At 61.4% G+C, this 20,197-nt stretch overlaps 2 protein-coding genes and 1 long non-coding RNA gene across 3 annotated transcripts; 1 reads left to right on the plus strand and 2 right to left on the minus strand.

Annotated features, from left to right (window-relative positions):
• Positions 1 to 1,417: 1,417 nt before the first annotated feature.
• Positions 1,418 to 3,514, minus strand: GDF1 (growth differentiation factor 1). Its single transcript, XM_036399562.2, has 2 exons — positions 2,932 to 3,514; positions 1,418 to 2,319 (listed from the first exon to the last, which is right to left on the minus strand). The coding sequence occupies exons 1-2, from the start codon at positions 3,497 to 3,499 to the stop codon at positions 1,526 to 1,528; spliced, it is 1,362 nt and encodes a 453-aa protein (XP_036255455.1). The 5' UTR covers positions 3,500 to 3,514; the 3' UTR covers positions 1,418 to 1,525.
• A 97-nt stretch (positions 3,515 to 3,611) lies between these two features.
• On the minus strand, positions 3,612 to 18,076 carry CERS1 (ceramide synthase 1). The gene is made up of 7 exons (XM_036399588.2): positions 17,770 to 18,076; positions 9,877 to 10,036; positions 8,615 to 8,795; positions 7,959 to 8,120; positions 6,511 to 6,658; positions 5,745 to 5,881; positions 3,612 to 5,316 (listed from the first exon to the last, which is right to left on the minus strand). The coding sequence occupies exons 1-7, from the start codon at positions 17,989 to 17,991 to the stop codon at positions 5,274 to 5,276; spliced, it is 1,053 nt and encodes a 350-aa protein (XP_036255481.1). The 5' UTR covers positions 17,992 to 18,076; the 3' UTR covers positions 3,612 to 5,273.
• LOC118697101 (uncharacterized) lies at positions 17,737 to 19,285 on the plus strand. Its single transcript, XR_004981726.2, has 2 exons — positions 17,737 to 18,198; positions 19,006 to 19,285. It is a non-coding gene; the product is annotated as an uncharacterized LOC118697101 (long non-coding RNA).
• Positions 19,286 to 20,197: the final 912 nt, after the last annotated feature.

Consider the following 20,197-nt stretch of genomic DNA (forward strand, 5'->3'; position numbering starts at 1 on the left):
ACAGGAACGGCTTTGCCCTGCCGGGCTCAGGGCTGGGGGCTCCACGCTGCCTCTGGGGGGTTTGGGCCTGGCCTTGGCACCGCCCCGGGCCCGGGTGAGCCCAGGTCCTGTCCTGGCTGCCAATGCCCCCAGGCTGGCACAAACCCAGGAATACTCCAAGGTTTTTTTTCTTCTGCCCGTCTAAAATCAGAATTAAATGGCTCCTGCTGGCTGGAGTTAAGCCCTTTAAACACTGAAATGGAGCAGAGCGGGGCTGGGTGGGAAACACCAGGATTTGGGAATGGGAATTCAGCTAAAGCTGCTCCAGGCTGGGTCTTCCAAAAGCTCCACATTTTGGGTGTGAGAACAAAACAAAAACAAAAAAAAAACCCATCCCAAGGCCCCCCCACCCAGTGGATAAACCCTCAGTGCTTCCCTGGGGGGAGGAGGTGGGAAAACCATCAGAGCTCAAGGAGAAAATAGCAAAAAAAACCCCAAAAGCTGCACTACGGCTTCACAGTTCAAAATAAAGAGAAAAAATTCAAGTCTAACTGGGATTGCTTTGCCCCAAATCCTCGCTCTGGTGGTTTCACAGCCAGGGCTCCATGGCTCAGCTCAGCCCCTTCCCCCGAGGGGGAGAGAGGAGCCCAGGGATGGGAAATGGCCCAAACTGGGTCCCTGCTGCCCCTCGGTGGCACCACAGAGGGGCTGGGGCTGCCAGGCGGCTCAAAAACCAACAACTGCACCAAAAACAGCCCGGAAAAGCAAAAATGTGCGGAGCTCCGTGCCCTGCCCTTGCCTGGGGCTCGGCTGCCACCTGGGGACGCTCGGGGGACAGCCCGGGCTCATCCATTTGCACATGAGGTAAATTAAATTAATACTGACCCACAGCGGGCTGGGAGGGCAGGGAGCCCCAGCCCTGGATTCCTTCAGCCCCGCTCCTGCAGGATCCTGCCCTTGGATTTCACTGCTCCCAGCGGATTTCTTGGGTAAAATCTCCCCTTTTTTAGGCAAAAACCTCAATTTTTAGGGAAAAACCTTCATTTTTTAGGCAAAAGCTCCACTGCATTTGGCCACCCAACACAAGCCCTGTCAGCCCATCACCAAGCACGCCCTGAGAGCAGCTCCCACAGCAGCGAGGAAGCTCCTGCCTGCCTCTGCCTCCCTGCGAAGGGATTTGGTGCCCCCATCCCTGTCCCCGCAGCCGGGCCACACCCGGGGAACCCCCAGCCCCTTTTCACCCCGAGGAGTCATTTATGCCCTGAGAAATCTGCGGAGTTCAGCCAAAGCCTGCGGCCCTGGAGGTGTCCGGCACGAACAAGGGGGGAAATTTGGGATTCACAGCGCGGTGCCAGCGTCCCCTGCCGAGAAAGGACCCAGCACCAGCCTCGGTCATAATCCCGCACCCCATCCCAGCTGATCCTAAACCAGCACCGCCCCGAGCGCCGGCCTAGCCCCAGTGCAGCCCCCGAGCACGGCGGGGGTTTCCCAGCGGGAATAACAAAGGAATTTCCCCCCCTTGTCCGCCGTTCCCTCCGGAGCCGCGCTACCTGCAGCCGCACTCGTCCACCACCATGTCCTCGTAGTGCCGCAGCACCACGTTGTCGCTGTTGTCGTAGTAGAGGATGGAGATGGGGGAGAGGCGGACGGGCACGCAGCAGGGCTGGGGGGTGCCCTGCGGGTCCAGCGAGTGCACCATGGTCTGCAGCACGGCGTGGTTGGTGCTGTTGAGCTCGGCCGCCAGCGGGAACGGGCACTCCCCGCCGCAGTAGTTGGCCAGGTAGCCCTGGGGGGCGATGATCCAGTTCTCCCAGCCCACGTCGCTGAAGCTGATGTAGAGCCGGCGGGGCTTGCACAGGGGGCTGGGGGTCCCCGCGGGGCTCGGGGCGCTCCTCCGGCCGCGGCCGGCCCGGCACTGCCGGCCCAGCGTCACCAGCAGCAGCGAGGCGGCCGCGAAGGCGTCGGAGCTGCCGCAGGGGCCCCCGGGGCCGCCGCTCTCCGACATCTCCAGCACCAAAGCCAAAGAATCCCGGCCCGGCGGCACCGCCCGGCCGCTCAGCGCCGCGCTCAGCTCGAACACGAGCGATTTGCGCAGCTGGACCAGCGACCGCTCCAGCAGCGGGGCCCGGCCGGGCTGCGGCAGCCCCCGCGGGGACGCCCGGTACAGCCGCAGCTCCAGGACGCGCCCCGGGCTGGGGCCGTGGTAGGAGCTGTGCTGGAAGCGCAGCTCCAGCTGGGCCAGGGTCGGGCGCTCGCCCTCCTCGAGCGCCGAGAGGTTGAAGAACAGGAGCTTCCGCAGGCACAGCCGGCCCTGGGGCTGCCCCGCGGGCAGGAAGCGGCCTGGCGAGGAAGGAGAAACGGCGTGGGGGTGGCTGGACACGGGGCTGGGCAGGGTCGGCTCCAGGATGGGCTGGGGGATCCCTGGGGCTGGGCAGGATCGGCTCCAGGACGGGACGGGGCTGAGCGGGATGGGGAAAAAGAGGGCGAACAGGAGCGAATTTGGGTTTAGCCTGGTTTAGCCAGCCCGAGCCAAACTAGAACCACGAGAGAAAAGAGCTTTGGGGTGCCTTGAGCCCTCAGGGACACCAACCAAACAGTCCCCAGGGCACTGCGAACGGCTCAGCGCAGCCAGATGTGCCCCGGGGTCAGCCAGATGTGCCCCGGGGTCAGCCAGAGGCGCTGGGACAATGAGGAGGGGGGGACACAGCCCGGGATCAGGCCTGGGATCAAAGCAGCGCCTCGGGAGGGATTTAGGGGGCTCCAGGACAGACCCTGGCACCGCTGCCCCCCTCACCCCCATCTCGGGGTCCCACACCCATCACCATCACCGGCAGCATCCACAGGACTCCATCCCGCAGGGATTTCTCCTGGAATCCAGCTCCGGCCTCGGGACACGGGGCAGGACGGAGCGGAGCCCGGGGAAGCCCGAACGCGGCGCGGCTGTGGCTGTACCTTGGTCGGCGAAGACTCGGACGATGTTCCCGGGGACATTGAACTCCTCCACCCTGCAGGGCTCCGGCGCTGCCTCCGGCCGGGGCAGGGTCCTCCTCTTGTGGAAGATCCTCCAGAGCACGGGCGGCACCGGCGCGGGGCTCCTGGGGCTGGGCTTGGCGCTCAGCCCCAGCGATCTGAGCAGGGAAGTTTCCTGCGGGCCCAGCTCCGAGGCCAGCACGGGGCTGAGCAGGGCCCAGGCGAGGCTGCGGAGGAGCCACATCCCCGCTCTGCTCACCGAGAGCGGCCGGGCCGGGCAGCGCCGGGGCGGGGGCCGGGAGCGGAGCCTTTGATGGGCTCGGAGCTCAATCAGCACCGCGGGATGCGGCTCTGGGTGGGATCCGGCACCCCTTAACCCTTTCAGCGCTCCGCCGCTCTCCCGCAGCTCCCGAGCGCCCGCTCGGGCTCCAGGGCGGTCCGTGGGGTCGGGGTGAGGGTGGAAATCCAGCGCTGCTGCAAAAACCCTGCCCGGAGCCGGGGGCAGACCTGGAAAGGCTCTTCCTCCCAAAAAATCCCTTTTTAACTCCATGTGGGATCGGGATGAGGATGGAAATCCAGCACTGCTCCTAAAAACCCTGCCCGGAGCCAGGGGCAGACCCGGAGCCGGCTCTTCCTCCCAAAAAATCCCTTTTTAAACTCAATCACGGCGTCCAACGCTTCTCTCTTAAAGCCATCGACCTCCAGCACATCAAACCATCCAAGTCCTGCTTCACACGGCCCCAAAAACCATCGCCCCAAAAACCACCAGTCCCGAAAACCATCGGCCCAAAACCCCCAGTCCCCAGCCAGCACCAGGTCCTGCCCCAGCCAGGCACCCCCAGGTCCCCGAGTCCCTTCTCGGCCATCACAGCAGAGCTGCCGCCACCACCTCCATGTCACAGCCCCCAAAGCCAGCTGGAGCCACCCAGCTCAATGCCAGCCCTGGAAAATTCAGTTTTATCCCCCCAAGGCCACCCCAGCTCTGCTCCGGCCCATCCCGGGGGTTCAGTTCCCCTCCTGCCCTGCAAACCCCCCAGAAAACCAAGGAATTCCACACTGGGAGGCTCCTCTGACACCCTGGAGGTCACGGGGGGGGGGGGACAAGGTCCTGCCACAGCCTGGGGACATTCCCAAGCCCCACTCAGGGCCTGTCCCTGGCTCAGACACAACAGGGGAGGGAACCACCGAACATGGAAAAATCCCACAAACTCCCACACCTGGAATTGATGCCCTGGATCCCCCTCGGCTGCTGGGGGAGGGAGCTGAGGGTCCTGGCCTGGGAGGGGACAGCGAGGGGACAGCGAGGGACCCAAGCCCACAGAGCTGCCCAGGGCAGGGACCCGGAACCTGCAGGGCTGGAGCTGCCTGGAAACCCAGCAGGAATTCTCTGTTCTTCCCAAAATCCCAGCCCTGGAGCAGGAATCCTCTGTTCTTCCCAAAATCCCAGCCCTGGAGCAGGAATCCTCTGTTCTTCCCAAAATCCCAGCCCTGGAGCAGGAATTCTCTGTTTTTCCCCAAATCCCAACTCTAGGAGCAGGAATTCTCTGTTCTTCCCAAAATCCCAGCCCTGGAGCAGGAATTCTCTGTTCTTCCCAAAATCCCAGCCCTGGAGCAGGAATTCTCTGTTCTTCCCAAAATCCCAACTCTAGGAGCAGGAATTCTCTGTTCTTCCTTCACAAGGGGACAGTCCTGGGGGAAATCCCCCAGCAGGGACCTGCAGGACGCTTTCTAAGCCACTCCAAGACCTACACGGGGATTTTTCCAAGGAAATGGAACCTCCTGGGCCTCCACCCGAGGGCTGGGCTGGAGCTCCTGAGGTGGATTCCCAGGCAGTGGCAGCTGCAGGGGACAGCGGCTCCTGCAAGGGCAGCTCTGCAGTGCCTGGGTGGCAGCTGGGGCACAGCTGGAGCACAGCTGGAGCACAGCTGGAGCACAGCTGGAGCACAGCTGGCCTCGGGGTCCCTTCCCAGGGCAGGACAGGAGCTCCCCTGCCCGGGCTGGAGCAGCTGGGGAGGGTCTGGGGGTGTCACAGCGGGGCTGAGGACGTGGAGCAACACCAGGGACACAAAGGCAGCCCCAGGTCCCACCTGGCCAGCACAGCCACCAGAGTCCTGGCCAAACTGGGCCAAACTGGGCCAAACTGGGCCAAAGTGGGCCAAAGTGGGAGCCCCCAGGCGCAGGGGACAGGGACAGGGCCCAGCCCAGCCCCGAGGGGCCCTGTCCTGCCCAGGGCTGGCAGGGGGATTCTCCTCGGGCCTGTCCTTGGCAGGGTCCCAGAGCAGGTCCTGGGCAGCGCCAGCCCCGCAGCCGTGGCCACGCCGCCCTCACAACCTCTTGTCCTTGACGAGGCCGTTCCTGAGGTGCAGCCTGGGGAGAGCAGAGCCCGTGTCAGCCCCTGAACACACAGAGCCCCCCTCATGCCCCGCTGGGGCCACTGCTGCCCCCAGAGCCCTGCACTGTGGTGGCTCCAGAACCACGGAAAAGCTCCAGGGAGAGCTCAGAGCCCTGGCAGGGCCTGAAGGGCCTCCAGGAGAGCTGGAGAGGGGCTGGGGACAAGGATGGAGGGACAGGACACAGGGAGTGGATTTAAAGTGGGAAAAGGGAGATTTGGGTGGGATATTGGGAAGGGGTTCCTGGCTGGGAGGGTGGGGAGGGAACTCCCAGAGCAGCTGTGGCTGCCCCTGGAGCCCTGGCAGTGCCCCCGGCCAGGCCCTGGGCTCACGGGGATGTCCCAGGTGTGGAGCTGGACGTGCTTTAGGGCTTTCTGACCCAAACCAGGCTGGAATTCCACGTACCCTTCCTTCAGAGCCCGGGGCAGTTGGATCCCAGGCTCCTTGCCGGGTTTCCTGCTCTCCTCCAGGTCGTACTCACGGACGTCGTTCACCTCCTGCATCTGCCCCAGCAGCACCTTGGCCACGAACAGCACGATGTACTGGGGACAGAGGGGACAGGAGGGGGACAGCGACCCTCAGCACGGCCCAGCCCGGGGGGGACCTCGCCCTGCTGCCCCCTCCCCATGTGGGGCAGGGCAGCTCCCCCGGGATGGTCACAGCCCCGCGATGGGCTTGGGGGCTCGGAGCAGAGCTCCAGGGACAATTCCTGCTCTCATCCCAGGGGTGGTGGCACCAGCAGCTCCCTGCCCTGCTCTGCCCCATGGATCCCCCCTCCCCACCCCTGCCCGCAGCCTGGGGCAGGCAGGAACATTGCCAGACCGTTCACACCTCTCTCAAATCCCCTTTCTGGGATACAGGAACACTCCCAGGACGTTTACACCTCTCTCAAATCCCCTTTCTGGGATGCACGAACATTCCCAGACCGTTCCCACCTCTCTCCCCGCTGTTATCACTCCCCCCCGGGGGTGTCAGACACTCTGAATTCCCAAGGGACCCCCCCCAGCCTTCCCCCTGACCCCCCAAACCTCCCCTATGGCTGCCACCCCCGCAGCAGCAGCAGCAGCAGCAGCAGCGAGGACGGGGCTGACCCCAGGGACAGGGGACGTGTCCCCGCTGTCCCCAGCCCCACTTTGTCCCCGTGGGGTGGCACCAGCCCGGGATCACCCACCAGGAACCAGTAGATGTTCATCAGGGTGAGCACGAGCAGCAGGGCATTGAAGAAGAAGTAGAAGGGGATGTTGGGGACGGACTGGAGGCTGGAGTGGCAGGTGGCATAGAGCACCTTCAGCGGGAACCAGTAGAGACGGAACCAGAACCTGCAGGGATGGGCACAGCGTGGGGTCAGGGCGGCCCTGGCAGGGACAGAGCCAGCGCAGCCTGTGCCCCCTGAGCCCCAATTCCTGCTGCCCCCTGAGCCCCAATCCCTGCTGCCCCCTGAACCCCAATCCCTGCTCTGGGAAAGGGACAGAGCCAGTGCAGCCTGTGCTCCCTGAGCCCCGATTCCTGCTGCCCCCTGAGCCCCAATTCCTGCTGCCCCCTGAGCCCCAATCCCTGCTGCCCCCTGAGCCCCAATTCCTGCTCTGGGAAAGGGACAGAGCCAGCGCAGCCTATTCATCCATGGATGTGTCCGTCCATCCATCCATCCATCCATCCATCCATCCATCCATCCATCCATCCATCCATCCATCCATCCATCCATCATCCATCCTCCTCCTCCCCCCTGCCCGGGTCATTTGTCACAGCGGTGTCACCAGCAATGTCACCAGCAGTGTCACAGCGGTGTCACAGGAATTTCACAGGCACTCAGAGCCTGCACTACAGAGGGATTCCGAGCCCAGCAGGAGCTCGGCCCCAGGAGATGGTGGGGGGGTCCCAAAAACCGGGAGGGGAGAGGGGACTGGGATCAGGGGGACAAAAATCCTCCAGAGAGGGTCAGGAGTGGGAGCAGGGACACAAACCCAGCAGGGAGGAAGGTCTGGACTGGGATCAGGGACACAGACACACCAGGGAAGGTCAGGATTGGGATCAGGGACACAAACCCAGCACGGAGGGTTGGGTTTAGGATCAGGGCCCCAAACCCACCTGGGAGGGTCAGGATTGGGATCAGGAACCCAAACCAGGCCCATGAGGATGGGATTAGGATCAGGGTCCCAAACCCACCCGGGAGGGTCAGGATTGGGATCAGGGCCCCAAAACCACCCAGGAGGGTCAGGATTGGGATGAGGGCCCCAAACCAGACCCACGAGGACGGGTTTAGGATCAGGGCCCCAAAGCCACCCGGGAGGGTGAGGTTTAGGATGAGGGCCCCAAAGCCAGCAGGGAGGGTCAGGATTGGGATCAGGGCCCCAAAACCACCCAGGAGGGTCAGGATTGGGATGAGGGCCCCAAACCCACCCGGGAGGGTCAGGATTGGGATCAGGGCCCCAAAGCCAGCAGGGAGGGTCAGGTTTAGGATCAGGGCCCCAAAGCCAGCAGGGTTAGGATGAGGGCCCCAAACCCACCCGGGAGGGTCAGGATTGGGATGAGGGCCCCAAAGCCAGCAGGTTTAGGATCAGGATTGGGATCAGGGCCCCAAAGCCAGCAGGTTTAGGACCAGGGGCTCCGCCCCAGACCCACCAGCTGACGCTGAAGGCCAGGCAGCCGGCGTTGGCCAGGAGGTCGTTGAGGCGGTGGAAGGCGCCGCCGCGGTGCTTGAAGTACACGTTGAGCTTGGTGAACTCGAGCTGAACGTCATTGACATCGTGCAGGAACAGCACCAGCACACCCACGTTGTGGTACCTGGGGGAAACAGCGGGGAAAATGGGGGAAACTGTGGGGAAATGGGAAAAATGGGGGGAAACGGGGAAACAATGGGGAAAAATGGGAGAAACAACAGGGGAAAATGGGAAAAATGGGGGGAAATGGGGGAAACTGTGGGGAAATGGGGAAACTGTGGGGAAATGGGGAAACTGTGGGGAAATGGGAAAAACTGCGGGGAAATGGGGAAAAATCATGGGGAAAAACCACAGGGAAATGGGAAAAACTGCAGGGGAAAGCTGCGGGGAAATGGGGAAATGAAATAGAGAAAAATTGTGGGGAAATGGGGAAAAACCACGGGGAAATGGGGAAAAACCACGGGGACGTGGGAAAAACTGTGGTGAAATGGGGAAAACCATGAGGAAATGGGGAAAATGGGGGGGAACAACCGGGGAAATTGGAAAAACCATGGGGAAATGGGGAAAACCGGGGAAATGGGGAAATGAAATGGGGAAAATTCCGGGGAAAAGGCTGACCTGAAGGCGTAGGAGGAGGCCAGCAGGGTCAGGGTGACCACGTGGTGCAGCAGCATCACCAGCGAGTCCTTGCGCCACGTGTCCATGTAGGCCGTGGCGTACAGGGAGTGCCCGTAGAAGCTGCCCTGCAGCAGGTACGCCAGGGCAATGTCCCTGGGCACCTCCATGCCCCGCTGCCAGCCTGGCATGGGTTCGGGTTTGGCAGGGGGAAAAGGAAAATAGAAACAGAAATCGAAAGAAAATAATCTATATTGTTGTAGAGAATAGAAATAATCTAAATAATCTAAATAATCATAATAGTAATGATAGTAATAATAATAGTGCCCTGCTACCACCCTGAGGGGAACAGGAACCACCCCAGGTTAGTTTATGTTTGTAATAATAATAATAAAAATAAAAAATAGATATAAAAATAGAAATAGAAATAGAAATAGAAATAGAAATAGAAATAATAATAATAATAATAATAATAATAATAATAATAATAATAATAATAATAATAATAATAATAATAATAATAATAATAGTGCCCTGCCACCAGCCTGGGGATGGGGGCAGGAACCACTCCAGGTTGGCCTATATTTGTAATAATAATAATAATAATAATAATAATAATAATAATAATAATAATAATAGAAAATTAAAAGTATTTATATAAAATAAAAGTAATTAAAAGTAATTATCTATATAATTATCTATATAAATTACCTATATAGTAATAATAATCTATGTTATTATAGACAAATCAAAATAATCAATATTATTATAGATTATGATGAAATATTAATCTATGTTATTACAGATTAGTTTTTGCAAGTTGTGATCAATGTCAATGAGTTTATACATGATATTTATGAGTGGTTTTGGGTTTGTATCCCTGTCCACAGCAGTGGGGGGAATGAGGGGATTTTTAAGCCCTGATTTAGTGCAGGGAATTTGAGGTGATTTTTAGCCCTGGTTTTGTGCAGGGGTTGGAATGAGGAGATTTTTGAGCCCTGACTTGCTGTCCCTGCCCATGACCATGAGCTGATCTTCAAGGTCCTTCCCACCCCAGCCCAGGCCATTATTTCATTGTCCACGATTTAATTGTCCACAATTTAATTGTCCATGATTTATTTCATTGGTTCCTGGTTCACTCAGCCCCTCCAGCAGCCACCAAAAGAAAGGAACACCCAGACACCCCCTTGTGCCCTTTCTGCACCCAGAGCAGGACAAAAAAAGGGATAAAAAAGGGAATTTGGGGGTGGCCGTGCTGGCCTCACCGTAGAAGACGGAGGGCGGGTCGTGGAAGAAGGGGTAGTCGGTGCAGAACAGCAGGTAGGCGCCGTAGGACCACGACACCGAGTAGAAAAACAACTTCCAGGCACTCTCGGGCATCTTGGCAGCATCTTTGGGCTGCAGCTGGCACCACTCCCCGAAGGGCTGCGGGGAAAAGGGGGGATTTCATCAGGAAAAGGGAAAAGGGGGAATTTCATCAGCAAAGCCTCACCCAGGGGGCTCAGCAGCGGCCAGAGCCCGGCTCTGCCAGCAGGAACGAGCTGGGGAAGGGGAAATGGGGAGGGGAGAGACCCCTCTGGAGCCGTGCAAGGGGAGCCTGGGGCATCGTCCTCCTCCCTGGAGCATCCCTGGAGCATCCTCGGAGCATCCTCAGAGCATCCCTGGAGCATCTTCCCCCTCCTCAGAGCATCCTGTCCCTCCTGCCCCTCCCTGGAGCATCCCTGGAGCATCCCTGGAGCATCCTCGGAGCATCCTTGGAGCATCCTCGGAGCATCCTCGGAGCATCCCTGGAGCATCCCTGGAGCATCCTCCCCCTCATCGGAGCATCCCCTCCCTCCTCAGAGCATCCTGTCCCTTCTCCTCCTCCCCGGATCATCCCCAGAGCATCCCTGGAGCACCCTCGGAGCATCCCTGGAGCATCCTCGGAGCATCCTCAGAGCATCCCTGGAGCATCTTCCCCCTCCTCAGAGCATCCTGTCCCTCCTGCCCCTCCCTGGAGCATCCCTGGAGCATCCTCCCCCTCATCGGAGCATCCCCTCCCTCCTCAGAGCATCCTGTCCTTCCTCCTCCTCCCCGGATCATCCCCGGATCATCCCCAGAGCATCCCTGGAGCATCCCTGGAGCATCCCTGGAGCACCCTCGGAGCATCCTCCTCCTCCTCAGAGCATCCTGTCCCTCCTCAGAGCATCCTGTCCCTCCTCCTCCTCCCCGGAGCATCCCCGGATCATCCCCAGAGCATCCCTGGAGCATCCCTGGAGCACCCTCGGAGCATCCTCCTCCTCCTCCTCAGAGCATCCTGTCCCTCCTCCTCCTCCCCTCCCTCCTCAGGGCATCCCCCGAGCATCCTCCCCTCCGCGGGGCGCCCCGGGCACGGCTGGCGCTGGCAGGGTGGAGCCGGGAATGCAGAAAATCCCAGGAAATGGCAGGAGAGCCCCGCGGAGAAGCTCCACCAGCATTACCCGGGCAGGGAAGGGCTGGGCACGGCTCTGCCACCCCTCCCCGCGCCCCCAGCGCCTGCTCCAGCCCCGATCCCGCCGGGATTCCCCTCCCCAGAGCTCCCCAGGGCAGCTCTGCTGGGGGAATCCAACGAAATTCCCGAAATTCCTGTCCCGGCTGCCCAGGGGGACGGGGACAGCCTCGGGTTTGGGGGGAGACACGGATCCAGACTCGTTCTGGGGGGAACAAACTGACCCTGCCTCATTTCTGGGGGAATAAATGGATCCAGCCTCATTTCTGGGGGAATAAATTGATCCAGCCTGATTTTGGGGGGAATAAATTGATCCAGCCTCATTTTTGGGGGGAATAAATGGATCCAGCCTCATTTTTGGGGGGAATAAATGGATCCAGCCTCATTTTGGGGGGCAGTAAATGGATCCAGACTCATTTTGGGGGGAATAAATGGGTCCAGCCTCATTTTGGGGGGCAGTAAATGGATCCAGGCAGGCACAGCCTCATTTTTTGGGAAGAAACAGATCCAGCAAGGCACAACCCCGGGATTTTGGGAACGAAGGGAGCAGGGGCGCTGCCCTCCCCTGTGCCCCAGGGAGGGTTCTGGGTATCAGGGGGGATTCCTTTCTGTCCCAGGGGGATTTTCCCTGCCCCAGGGAGGGTTTCCAGCCCCTGCTGGCAGCTGAGCCCTTCCAGGCCCCATTCCTGCCTCCCACCAGAGCAGTGACAGCACTGGGGTCCCTGAGAAACCCCAAATCCCCCCCAGAACTGCTCCGGGTGAGCCCCAGGTGAAAACAAAACTCTGCAGGGTAACAGGACCCTGCCCGGGTCAGCACTTTCTGCTCCTAAATTAAGGCCCCAGCTGTCCCCGGTGCTTGGCCCCTGCTCCAGGGGCTCCAATCCCAAAAGCTCTGGGGTTTCCGGGCTCCAATCCCAAAAGCTCTGGGGTTTCTGGACCCGTCCCCTGCTGCTGAGGCCTTTTCCAGGGGAGAAGAGGAGCAGGGGGAGTCAATAATGCACAGAAAGCTTCAGTTCCTGGGGTGTGCACACAGCAGAGACAGCCCAGGGGGTTTGGGGTCCTCAAAGCCCCACTCGCCCCACAGGGTTTGGGGTACAAGGGACCACAGGGATCCGTGGGGTCTGCGGGGCAGGGATCCCCCATCCCAAGGTGGATTTGGGATCTGTACTCAACCTCAAGCCCTGCTCACCCCGCAGGGTTTGGGGTGGAAAGGACCACGGGGATCTGTGGGGTCTGTGGGGCAGGGACATCTTCCCCTGTCCCAGGCTGGATTTGGGATCTGAGCCCTCCTGCTCACCCCACAGGGATCTGTGGGGTCCCTTCCCCATCCCAGGCTGGATTTGGGATCTGAGCTGGGCCTCACCCGCTGCTCACCCCGCAGGGTTTGGGGTCAGAGCCCCCTCAGGGCTCTCCCATTTCCACCCTTCCCCATCCTGGGGCTCCAGGAATGGGAGGTGGCTCCAGAGGGGACACGGGGGTGTCCCCGGGGGTGTCCCCGGGGGTGTCCCCGGCGCTGCCCACGGGCCCAGCTCTGCCCCGGGGGGGGGGAGGGGCTGGGGGATGTCCTCCCATCACCCGGTGCCGTTGCCATGGTGACGGCGCAGAGATGCCCGTTGCTACGGGCGACGGAGCCGCGCCGGGATCTGGCTGGGGCTGGAGGAGCCCAGGGCTGCGGGCGCTGATGTCACACGGGCCGAGCCTGCCCTGCCTCCCCCCCTCCTCCTCCTCCTCCTCCTCCTCCTCCCGCGGGGCCCGGCAGGGTTGGGGAAGGGGCTGGGGCTGCCCCGAGGGTCCGGAACACCCGCGGGGAGGAGACAGTGAGGGGGCTCCTTTGCCAGCCCCCAGCACAGCCGGGGTCCCTAAATCCACCCCAAATTCTGGACATCCCGAAATCCACAGCTGGGATCCCTCAATCTGTCCCCAGGGACCCTAAATCCACCCCCAGGGACCCTGAATCCACCCCCAGGGACCCTAAATCCATCTTTAGTCCCAGCAGCAGGAGCCAGGAGAGCTGGGCAGGGGGAAGGGGCATCCAGTGCCAGGGCTGGAAGGAGCCGGCGGTGCCAGGGCCGGTGCCAGGGCCGGTGCCAGGGCTGGCCGGGGCACAGAACGTTCCCCAGGGACACAAAGGAGCGGCTGGCACGGAGCAGCCCCGGAACTGGCAGTGCCAGCGGGGAGGATGAGCCAGGACAGCTCCCGGGCCGAGCCCGGCCTCACTCGAGCCCGGCTCCGGCTCCTTCCCCTTCCCAGGGCTGGGGGTGCCCAGGGGGCTCCGAGCCCTCTGTCCCTCTGTCCCTCTGTCCCACTCTGTCCCTCTGTCCCTCTGTCCCCTCTGTCCCTCTGTCCCTCTCTGTCCCCTCTGTCCCTCTGTCCCTCTCTGTCCCACTCTGTCCCCTCTGTCCCTCTGTCCCCTCTGTCCCTCTGTCCCTCTGTCCCTCTCTGTCCCCTCTGTCCCCTCTGTCCCTCTGTCCCTCTCTGTCCCATTCTGTCCCTCTGTCCCTCTGTCCCTCTCTTCCTCTGTCCCCTCTGTCCCATTCTGTCCCTCTGTCCCTCTGTTCCTCTGCTCCTGGCTCAGCCACCCCAGGGCTGGGGCTCCCAAAGGGTCCCAGAATGGATTTGGGACCCCAAACCCGGCGCCTTCCACCCCCCCAGGGTGCAGCAAAGCCCCCGGGGCACTGCCAGGGGCAGGGCAGATGCCGCTTCCTTGGGGCATTCTCTGGGAGTTCTTTGGGAGTTCTTTGGGAATTCTTTGGGAATTCTGCCCCAAATGGAACCGTTCCTCCCCAGAATCCCACCCGGCAGCCCCAAAAAGGAAAATCCAGGAAAAAAATCCCTGATCTGTGAGGCCAGAGCGCCCTGGGGACACCGGGGCAGTGGCTGCCACCCTCCCCGCTCTCCTCTCCTCTCCGTGCCTCAGTTTCCCCGCCCGTGCCAAGCTCTGGCAGCATTCCCCAGCCGCACCGGTGGGAAAAGGCGATTCCCCCCCAGATCCCCAGCAGGAGCAGCGATTCCATGCCCTGGATTGGTGTCCGGGGAAGGAGGAGCCGCTGCTGACACAGCAGAGCAGCCCCGGGGCACAAAGGCGCCTTTGTGGTTCTGCTCCCCCCGGCAGCCCCGGCTTTGTGCTCAGGGCAGGAAGGGGCAGAGCAGCCCCGGCTGGGAAAGGAGCTCCTGGCAGGGCTGCAGCGGGGGAAGGACGCCAGGAACCCCGGATTTCCAGAATCCCAAATTTCCAGAATCCCGAATTTCCAGAATCCCGGATTTCCAGCATTCTGAATGTCCAGAATCCCAAATTTCCAGAATCCTGGATTTCCAGAATCCTGGATTTCCAGAACCTTGAATTTCCAGAATCCCAAATTTCCAGAATCCCGGATTTCCAGCATCCCAAATTTCCAGAATCCTGTATTTCCAGCATCCTGAATTTCCAGCATCCTGAATTTCCATCTCTCACATCCCCCTGGGGCTGCTCTGCATTGCTCCCCTCCCCTGGGGACATTTCCCGACACTGGGATGTCCTGAAAACCTGGACACCAGCAGGTCAGGGTCGGGTTGGGAGTTAGTTCCAGGTTTAGGGTTAGGGTTAGGGTTAGGGTTAGGGTTAGGGTTGGGGTTAGGGTTAGGGTTGGGTTAGGGTTAGGGTTAAATTTGGGGTTAGGGTTATGATTAGGCTCGGGTTAGGATTAGGATTGGTCATTTCAGCCTCCAAGGCAGGATGGATGCCCCAAGAAGCCAAATGCTGAGCAGGGGAGCAGATTTGGGCTCAAACGTCTCCTTTTTCTGCCCTTGGACCATCCTGACCCAGCCCTGCCCTCCCCGGGGCTCTGAGACCCAAACCCGGAGCTTTGGCAGGAATTCCAGTGTTCCCATCCCTGCCCTCCGCCATTCCAGCCAGGAAATTTTCCAATCTTTTTAAAATACAGCCCTGGAGCCTGAGCTGTCCCTCCCTGCTGCCAGGGAAAGCTGATGCCACCAGAGCCCTGCTCAGCATCTCATCAGCATCAGGCACAGGCAGCGGCAGCCACTGGCACCCCCGGCCCCCCTGGCCCTTCTGCAGTTACAGACGTGACCCATTTCCCCAGGGAACGGCACCTCGGGGCTGCCAGGACCCGCCAGGACCTGCCAGGGGCTGCCAGGGGCTGCCAGGGACTGCCAGGGGCTGCCAGGACCCGCCAGGGGCTGCCAGGGACTGCCAGGGACTGCCAGGGGCTGCCAGGACCCACCAGGGGCTGCCAGGACCCGCCAGGGGCTGCCAGGGGCTGCCAGGGGCTGCCAGGACCCACCAGGACCCACCAGGGGCTGCCAGGGGCTGCCAGGACCTGCCAGGGGCTGCCAGGGACTGCCAGGGGCTGCCAGGACCTGCCAGGACCCACCAGGGGCTGCCAGGGGCTGCCAGGGACTGCCAGGGACTGCCAGGACCCACCAGGGGCTGCCAGGACCCACCAGGGGCTGCCAGGACCCACCAGGACCCACCAGGGGCTGCCAGGACTGCCAGGACCCGCCAGGGACTGCCAGGACCCATCAGGGAAATCCAGTCTGGCACAAATTCCCAGCAGATTCTTCACCCACAGCCCCTTCAATGCCTCATGGGCAGAGAGGGGATGGGGAGAATCCATCCTGGCACAAATTCCTTCACAATCCTCACCCACAGCCCCTTCAACGCTTCAGAGCCAGACAGGGCACGAGGGAAATCCAGCCTGGCACAAATTCTGCTCTCAGTCCTCACCCTCAGTCCCTTCCACACACCAGGGACAGACTGGGAATGGGGGAAATCCAGCCTGGCACAAACTCCCAGCACAAATTCTGCTCTCAATCCTCACCCCAGCCCTGCAGGGCTGCGCTGGACCTCGCCCAAGGCCGGGAGCCCCCGGGACCCCTTTAGGGACACCCTGAGCACCCAGCTCGGCCCGGGGAGGGCAGCCAGGCCCGGGGGGTGACAAAGAACTGTCCCCAAATCCCCCAAATCCCCCAAATCCCCCAAATCCCCGAGGGCTCTGCCCTGGAGGCCGGGGCAGAGCCGGCAGCACCTCCCGAGGAACCGGAGCACAGGGACAGAGGGGACAGAGCCACCAAGAGCCCCGCCAGGGACCCCGCTCGGCCCGTCCTGAGTGGGGACAGAGGGGGGACAGCGAGGGGACAGCGGGGGGACAGACAGAGGGGACAGCACGAGGACAGACAGAGGGGACAGACAGAGGGGACAGACAGAGGGGACAGCGAGGGGACAGACAGAGGGGACAGCAGGGGGACAGACAGAGGGGACAGACAGAGGGGACAGCAGGGGACAGACAGAGGGGACAGCACGAGGACAGACAGAGGGGACAGACAGAGGGGACAGACAGAGGGGACAGCGAGGGGACAGACAGAGGGGACAGCAGGGGGACAGACAGAGGGGACAGACAGAGGGGACAGCAGGGGACAGACAGAGGGGACAGCACGAGGACAGACAGAGGGGACAGACAGAGGGGACAGACAGAGGGGACAGCGAGGGGACAGACAGAGGGGACAGCAGGGGGACAGACAGAGGGGACAGACAGAGGGGACAGCAGGGGACAGACAGAGGGGACAGCGCTCCTGGGCCGGGCAGCGGTAGCGCTGCAGCAGCGAGCCGGGCACCGAGATCTGCTCCAAAACCCGCAGGAATGTGTCCCCTCCGTGTCCTCTCTGTGTCCCCTCCGTGTCCCCTCCGTGTCCTCTCTGTGTCCCCTCCGTGTCCTCTCTGTGTCCCCTCCGTGTCCCCTCCGTGTCCCCTCCGTGTCCCCTTTTTCCCCCCCGGGCAAGGGACGAGCCGGGAACGAGCGGGAAGGAAAAATCCGTGACCTTCTGGGGATGCGGGGATGGAAACGGCAGCGGGGGAGGAGCAGGGAGGGCTCAAATCCTTCGGGATGCAGCCCCGGGAAAGGCACAAAACCCAGGAATAACCGGGAAGAAATAACCTCAGCCTTGTGGGGATGGAAATGTGGGGGGAATAAGGGGAAAAGGAGCAGGGGGGGCTCTGCTCCGGGATGCTCAAATCCTGCAGGATGCAGCTCCGGGAAAGGCATGGAAGCACGGAAAAAACCGGGAATAACCGGGAGGAAAAACGCCTCAGCCTTGTGGGGGCAGGGATGGAAACGCGGAGGGGAAAATGGAGCGGGGGGGGCGCACGGGGATGCTCAAATCCTGCAGGATGCAGCCCCGGGAAAGGCAGAAACAGCCGGGAATAACCGGGAAGAAATGGCCTCAGCCTGGAGGGGCTGGGGGATGGATCCGGGCCATGGCGGAGGGGGCAGCGGCGCAGGGGGGGCTCCCCCTGCTCCATCCCCGGGGCTGCAGCGCCGGAGGAAGGCGCGGAACAACCCGCGAATAACCTGGAAGAAAACGCGCTCGGCCCCGCGGAAGGCGGCGGGGGGGCTCTCCCGCGACCTCGGGATGCTCCGCGCTCGGGGATGCGGCCCCCGGGGCGCACCCCCGACCCCACCAACGCATCCCCGAATCCCGCAGCGGGTGCGGGCGCTGCCCCCCGCGTTCCCCCGCTCCCAGCGCCGTTCCCCCGCTCCCAGCGCCGTTTCCCCGCTCCCAGCGCCGTTCCCCCGCTCCCAGCGCCGTTTCCCCGCTCCCAGCGCCGTTCCCCCGCTCCCAGCGCCGTTTCCATCGCTCCCAGCGCCGTTCCCCCGCTCCCAGCGCCGTTCCCCCGCTCCCGGAGCCCGGCACTGACCCGAAAGAGGCGGCGGGAGCAGGCGCGGCGCAGCGCGGTCCAGCCCAGCGCGCAGATCCCGCACAGCAGCACCTCCGCCCAGCCCAGGTGCGCGTTCTCGGCCCAGGTGCGCAGCGCCAGCTCCCAGCCGCAGTCGCCGCAGCCCCGCGCCGCCGCCGCCAGGCTGCCGTAGCCCCGGCGGAGCAGCTCCCCGTAGCCGGGCATGGGCTCCGGAGGCGGCATCGCGGAGCTGGCACGGCCGCGGCCCCGCGCAGGCTCCGGCGGGGCGGGCACCGCGCTCCCCCCGCGCCGGTACCGGGCGGGAGCCGCCCCCTGGCACGGCCCGGCCCGGCCCGGCCCACCCGGGCACAGCAGAGGGAGGAACGCGGGGGGAGCGCGCTGGGGGCGCCGCGGGACCGGGAGGGGAGAGCGGAGGAAAAGCGAAATTCGGTACCGGCGGTGATGGGAACGGGGGAAGCGCTGGGAGGGGCACGGGGATGGCACAGACACGGCACGGAATGGCACGGAATGGCACAGGGATGGCACGGGGATGGCACGGGGATGGCATGGAATGGCACAGGGATGGCACGGAATGGCACAGACACGGCACGGAATGGCGCGGGGATGGCACGGAATGGCACGGAATGGCACGGGGATGGCACGGAATGGCACGGAATGGCACGGGGATGGCACGGGGATGGCACGGAATGGCACGGGGATGGCATAGACAAGGCACGGAATGGCACAGGGATGGCACAGACACGGCACGGAATGGCACAGGAATGGCACGGGGATGGCACAGAAATGGCACGGAATGGCACGGAATGGCACGGGGATGGCACAGACAAGGCACGGAATGGCACGGGGATGGCACGGGGATGGCACGGAATGTCACGGCATGGAATGGCACGGGGATGGCACAGAAATGGCACAGAAATGGCACGGCACAGCACAGCATGGCATGGCCAGCACGGGGATGGCACGGGGATGGCACGGGGATGGCACGGAATGGCACGGCACGGCACAGCATGGCATGGCCAGCACGGGGATTACACAAAGATGGCACGGAATGGCACAGGGATGGCACAGCACGGCACAGCACGGCACGGAGCTGCCACTGCAGGGAGTCAGGGGACACTTTGGGGTCTCGGGTGCCAGTCTGGGGGTCTCAGGTGCCAATTGAGGGGATCCAAGTGTGAATTTTGGGGGGTTCAAGGGTGAATTTGGGGGTTTTAAATGTGAATTTTGGGGGTTCAGGTGCACACAGCCCCGTGTTAAGGATCCCTGCCGGAGCCTTCCTCCTGCAGCGCTGGTGCATTGGATGTACAAAGAAAATAAATTCATTTCTCCAGGGATTTTTTATCTTCCCTCGGCACAAACCTCAGAGGAAACCTCGGAGCCTTTCCCTCCTCACCCTCCAGGTGTGCCCCGAGTTTCCCCTCAGCCGTTTGGGGCCCCTGCTGCAGTTCAAGGGTCTGGAATAATAAAATTCACCCTGAAAATGGGTCTGGAATAATAAAATTCACCTTAAAGATGGGCCTGGAATAATGAAATTCGCCTCGAAGATGAATGATAAAATTCACCTTGTAAGTGGATCTGGAATCATAAAATTCACCCTAAAGATGGGCCTGGAATCGTAACATTCAGCTTAAAAATCAAACTTCCTCTCAAAGGTCACCCCTGATGAAAAGACCTCACTGAACTCCATCATCACCATCATCATCATCATCATCATCATCATCATCATCATCATCATCATCATCATCATCATCACCACCACAGGCACCCCCGGAGCTGCCAGGGAAAGGAAAAACGATATCAATATGAAATAAAACGATAAAAATCTAAAATAAAAATGATATAAAATAAAAATTACATTAAATAAAAACGACACAAACAGAAAACAAAAATGATGCAAATCTAAAAGAAAACTGTATCGATGTAAAATAAAAATTATGCAAATCTCAAACCAAACAATGTCCTCGGTGTCCCCGGGGGCTCTGCAGGAATTTCTGAGCACACTGGGCCCTTTCAGAGTGGCACAAAGGGACATTGAGGGGACACTGAGGGGACACTGAGGGGACACTGCAGCCCGGGCACAAAGGGACCTTTCAGAGCCACCAAAACTCCCAAAACCCGGGGGAAACTCCCATGGGGAGGGGGCAGAAATCCCAAAAACCCAGGGTGGGCCCAGCAGGGATTGGGGGAAATTCCCATGGGGATCCCGGCTACAATAATGCCCAAAAATGCAGGATCTGGCAGGGGTTCCATGGGGAAGGGGCCAGAATTCCCAAAAATGCAGGATCTGGCAGGGGTTCCATGGGGAAGGGGCCAGAATTCCCAAAAATGCAGGATCTGGCAGGGGTTCCATGGGGAAGGGGCCAGAATTCCCAAAAATCCAGGGTGGGCCCAGCAGGGACTGGGGGAAATTCCGGGGGGGTTTTGCCAC

Source organism: Molothrus ater, chromosome 26, assembly GCF_012460135.2.
Source record: "Molothrus ater isolate BHLD 08-10-18 breed brown headed cowbird chromosome 26, BPBGC_Mater_1.1, whole genome shotgun sequence".
Classification (NCBI taxonomy): domain Eukaryota; kingdom Metazoa; phylum Chordata; class Aves; order Passeriformes; family Icteridae; genus Molothrus; species Molothrus ater.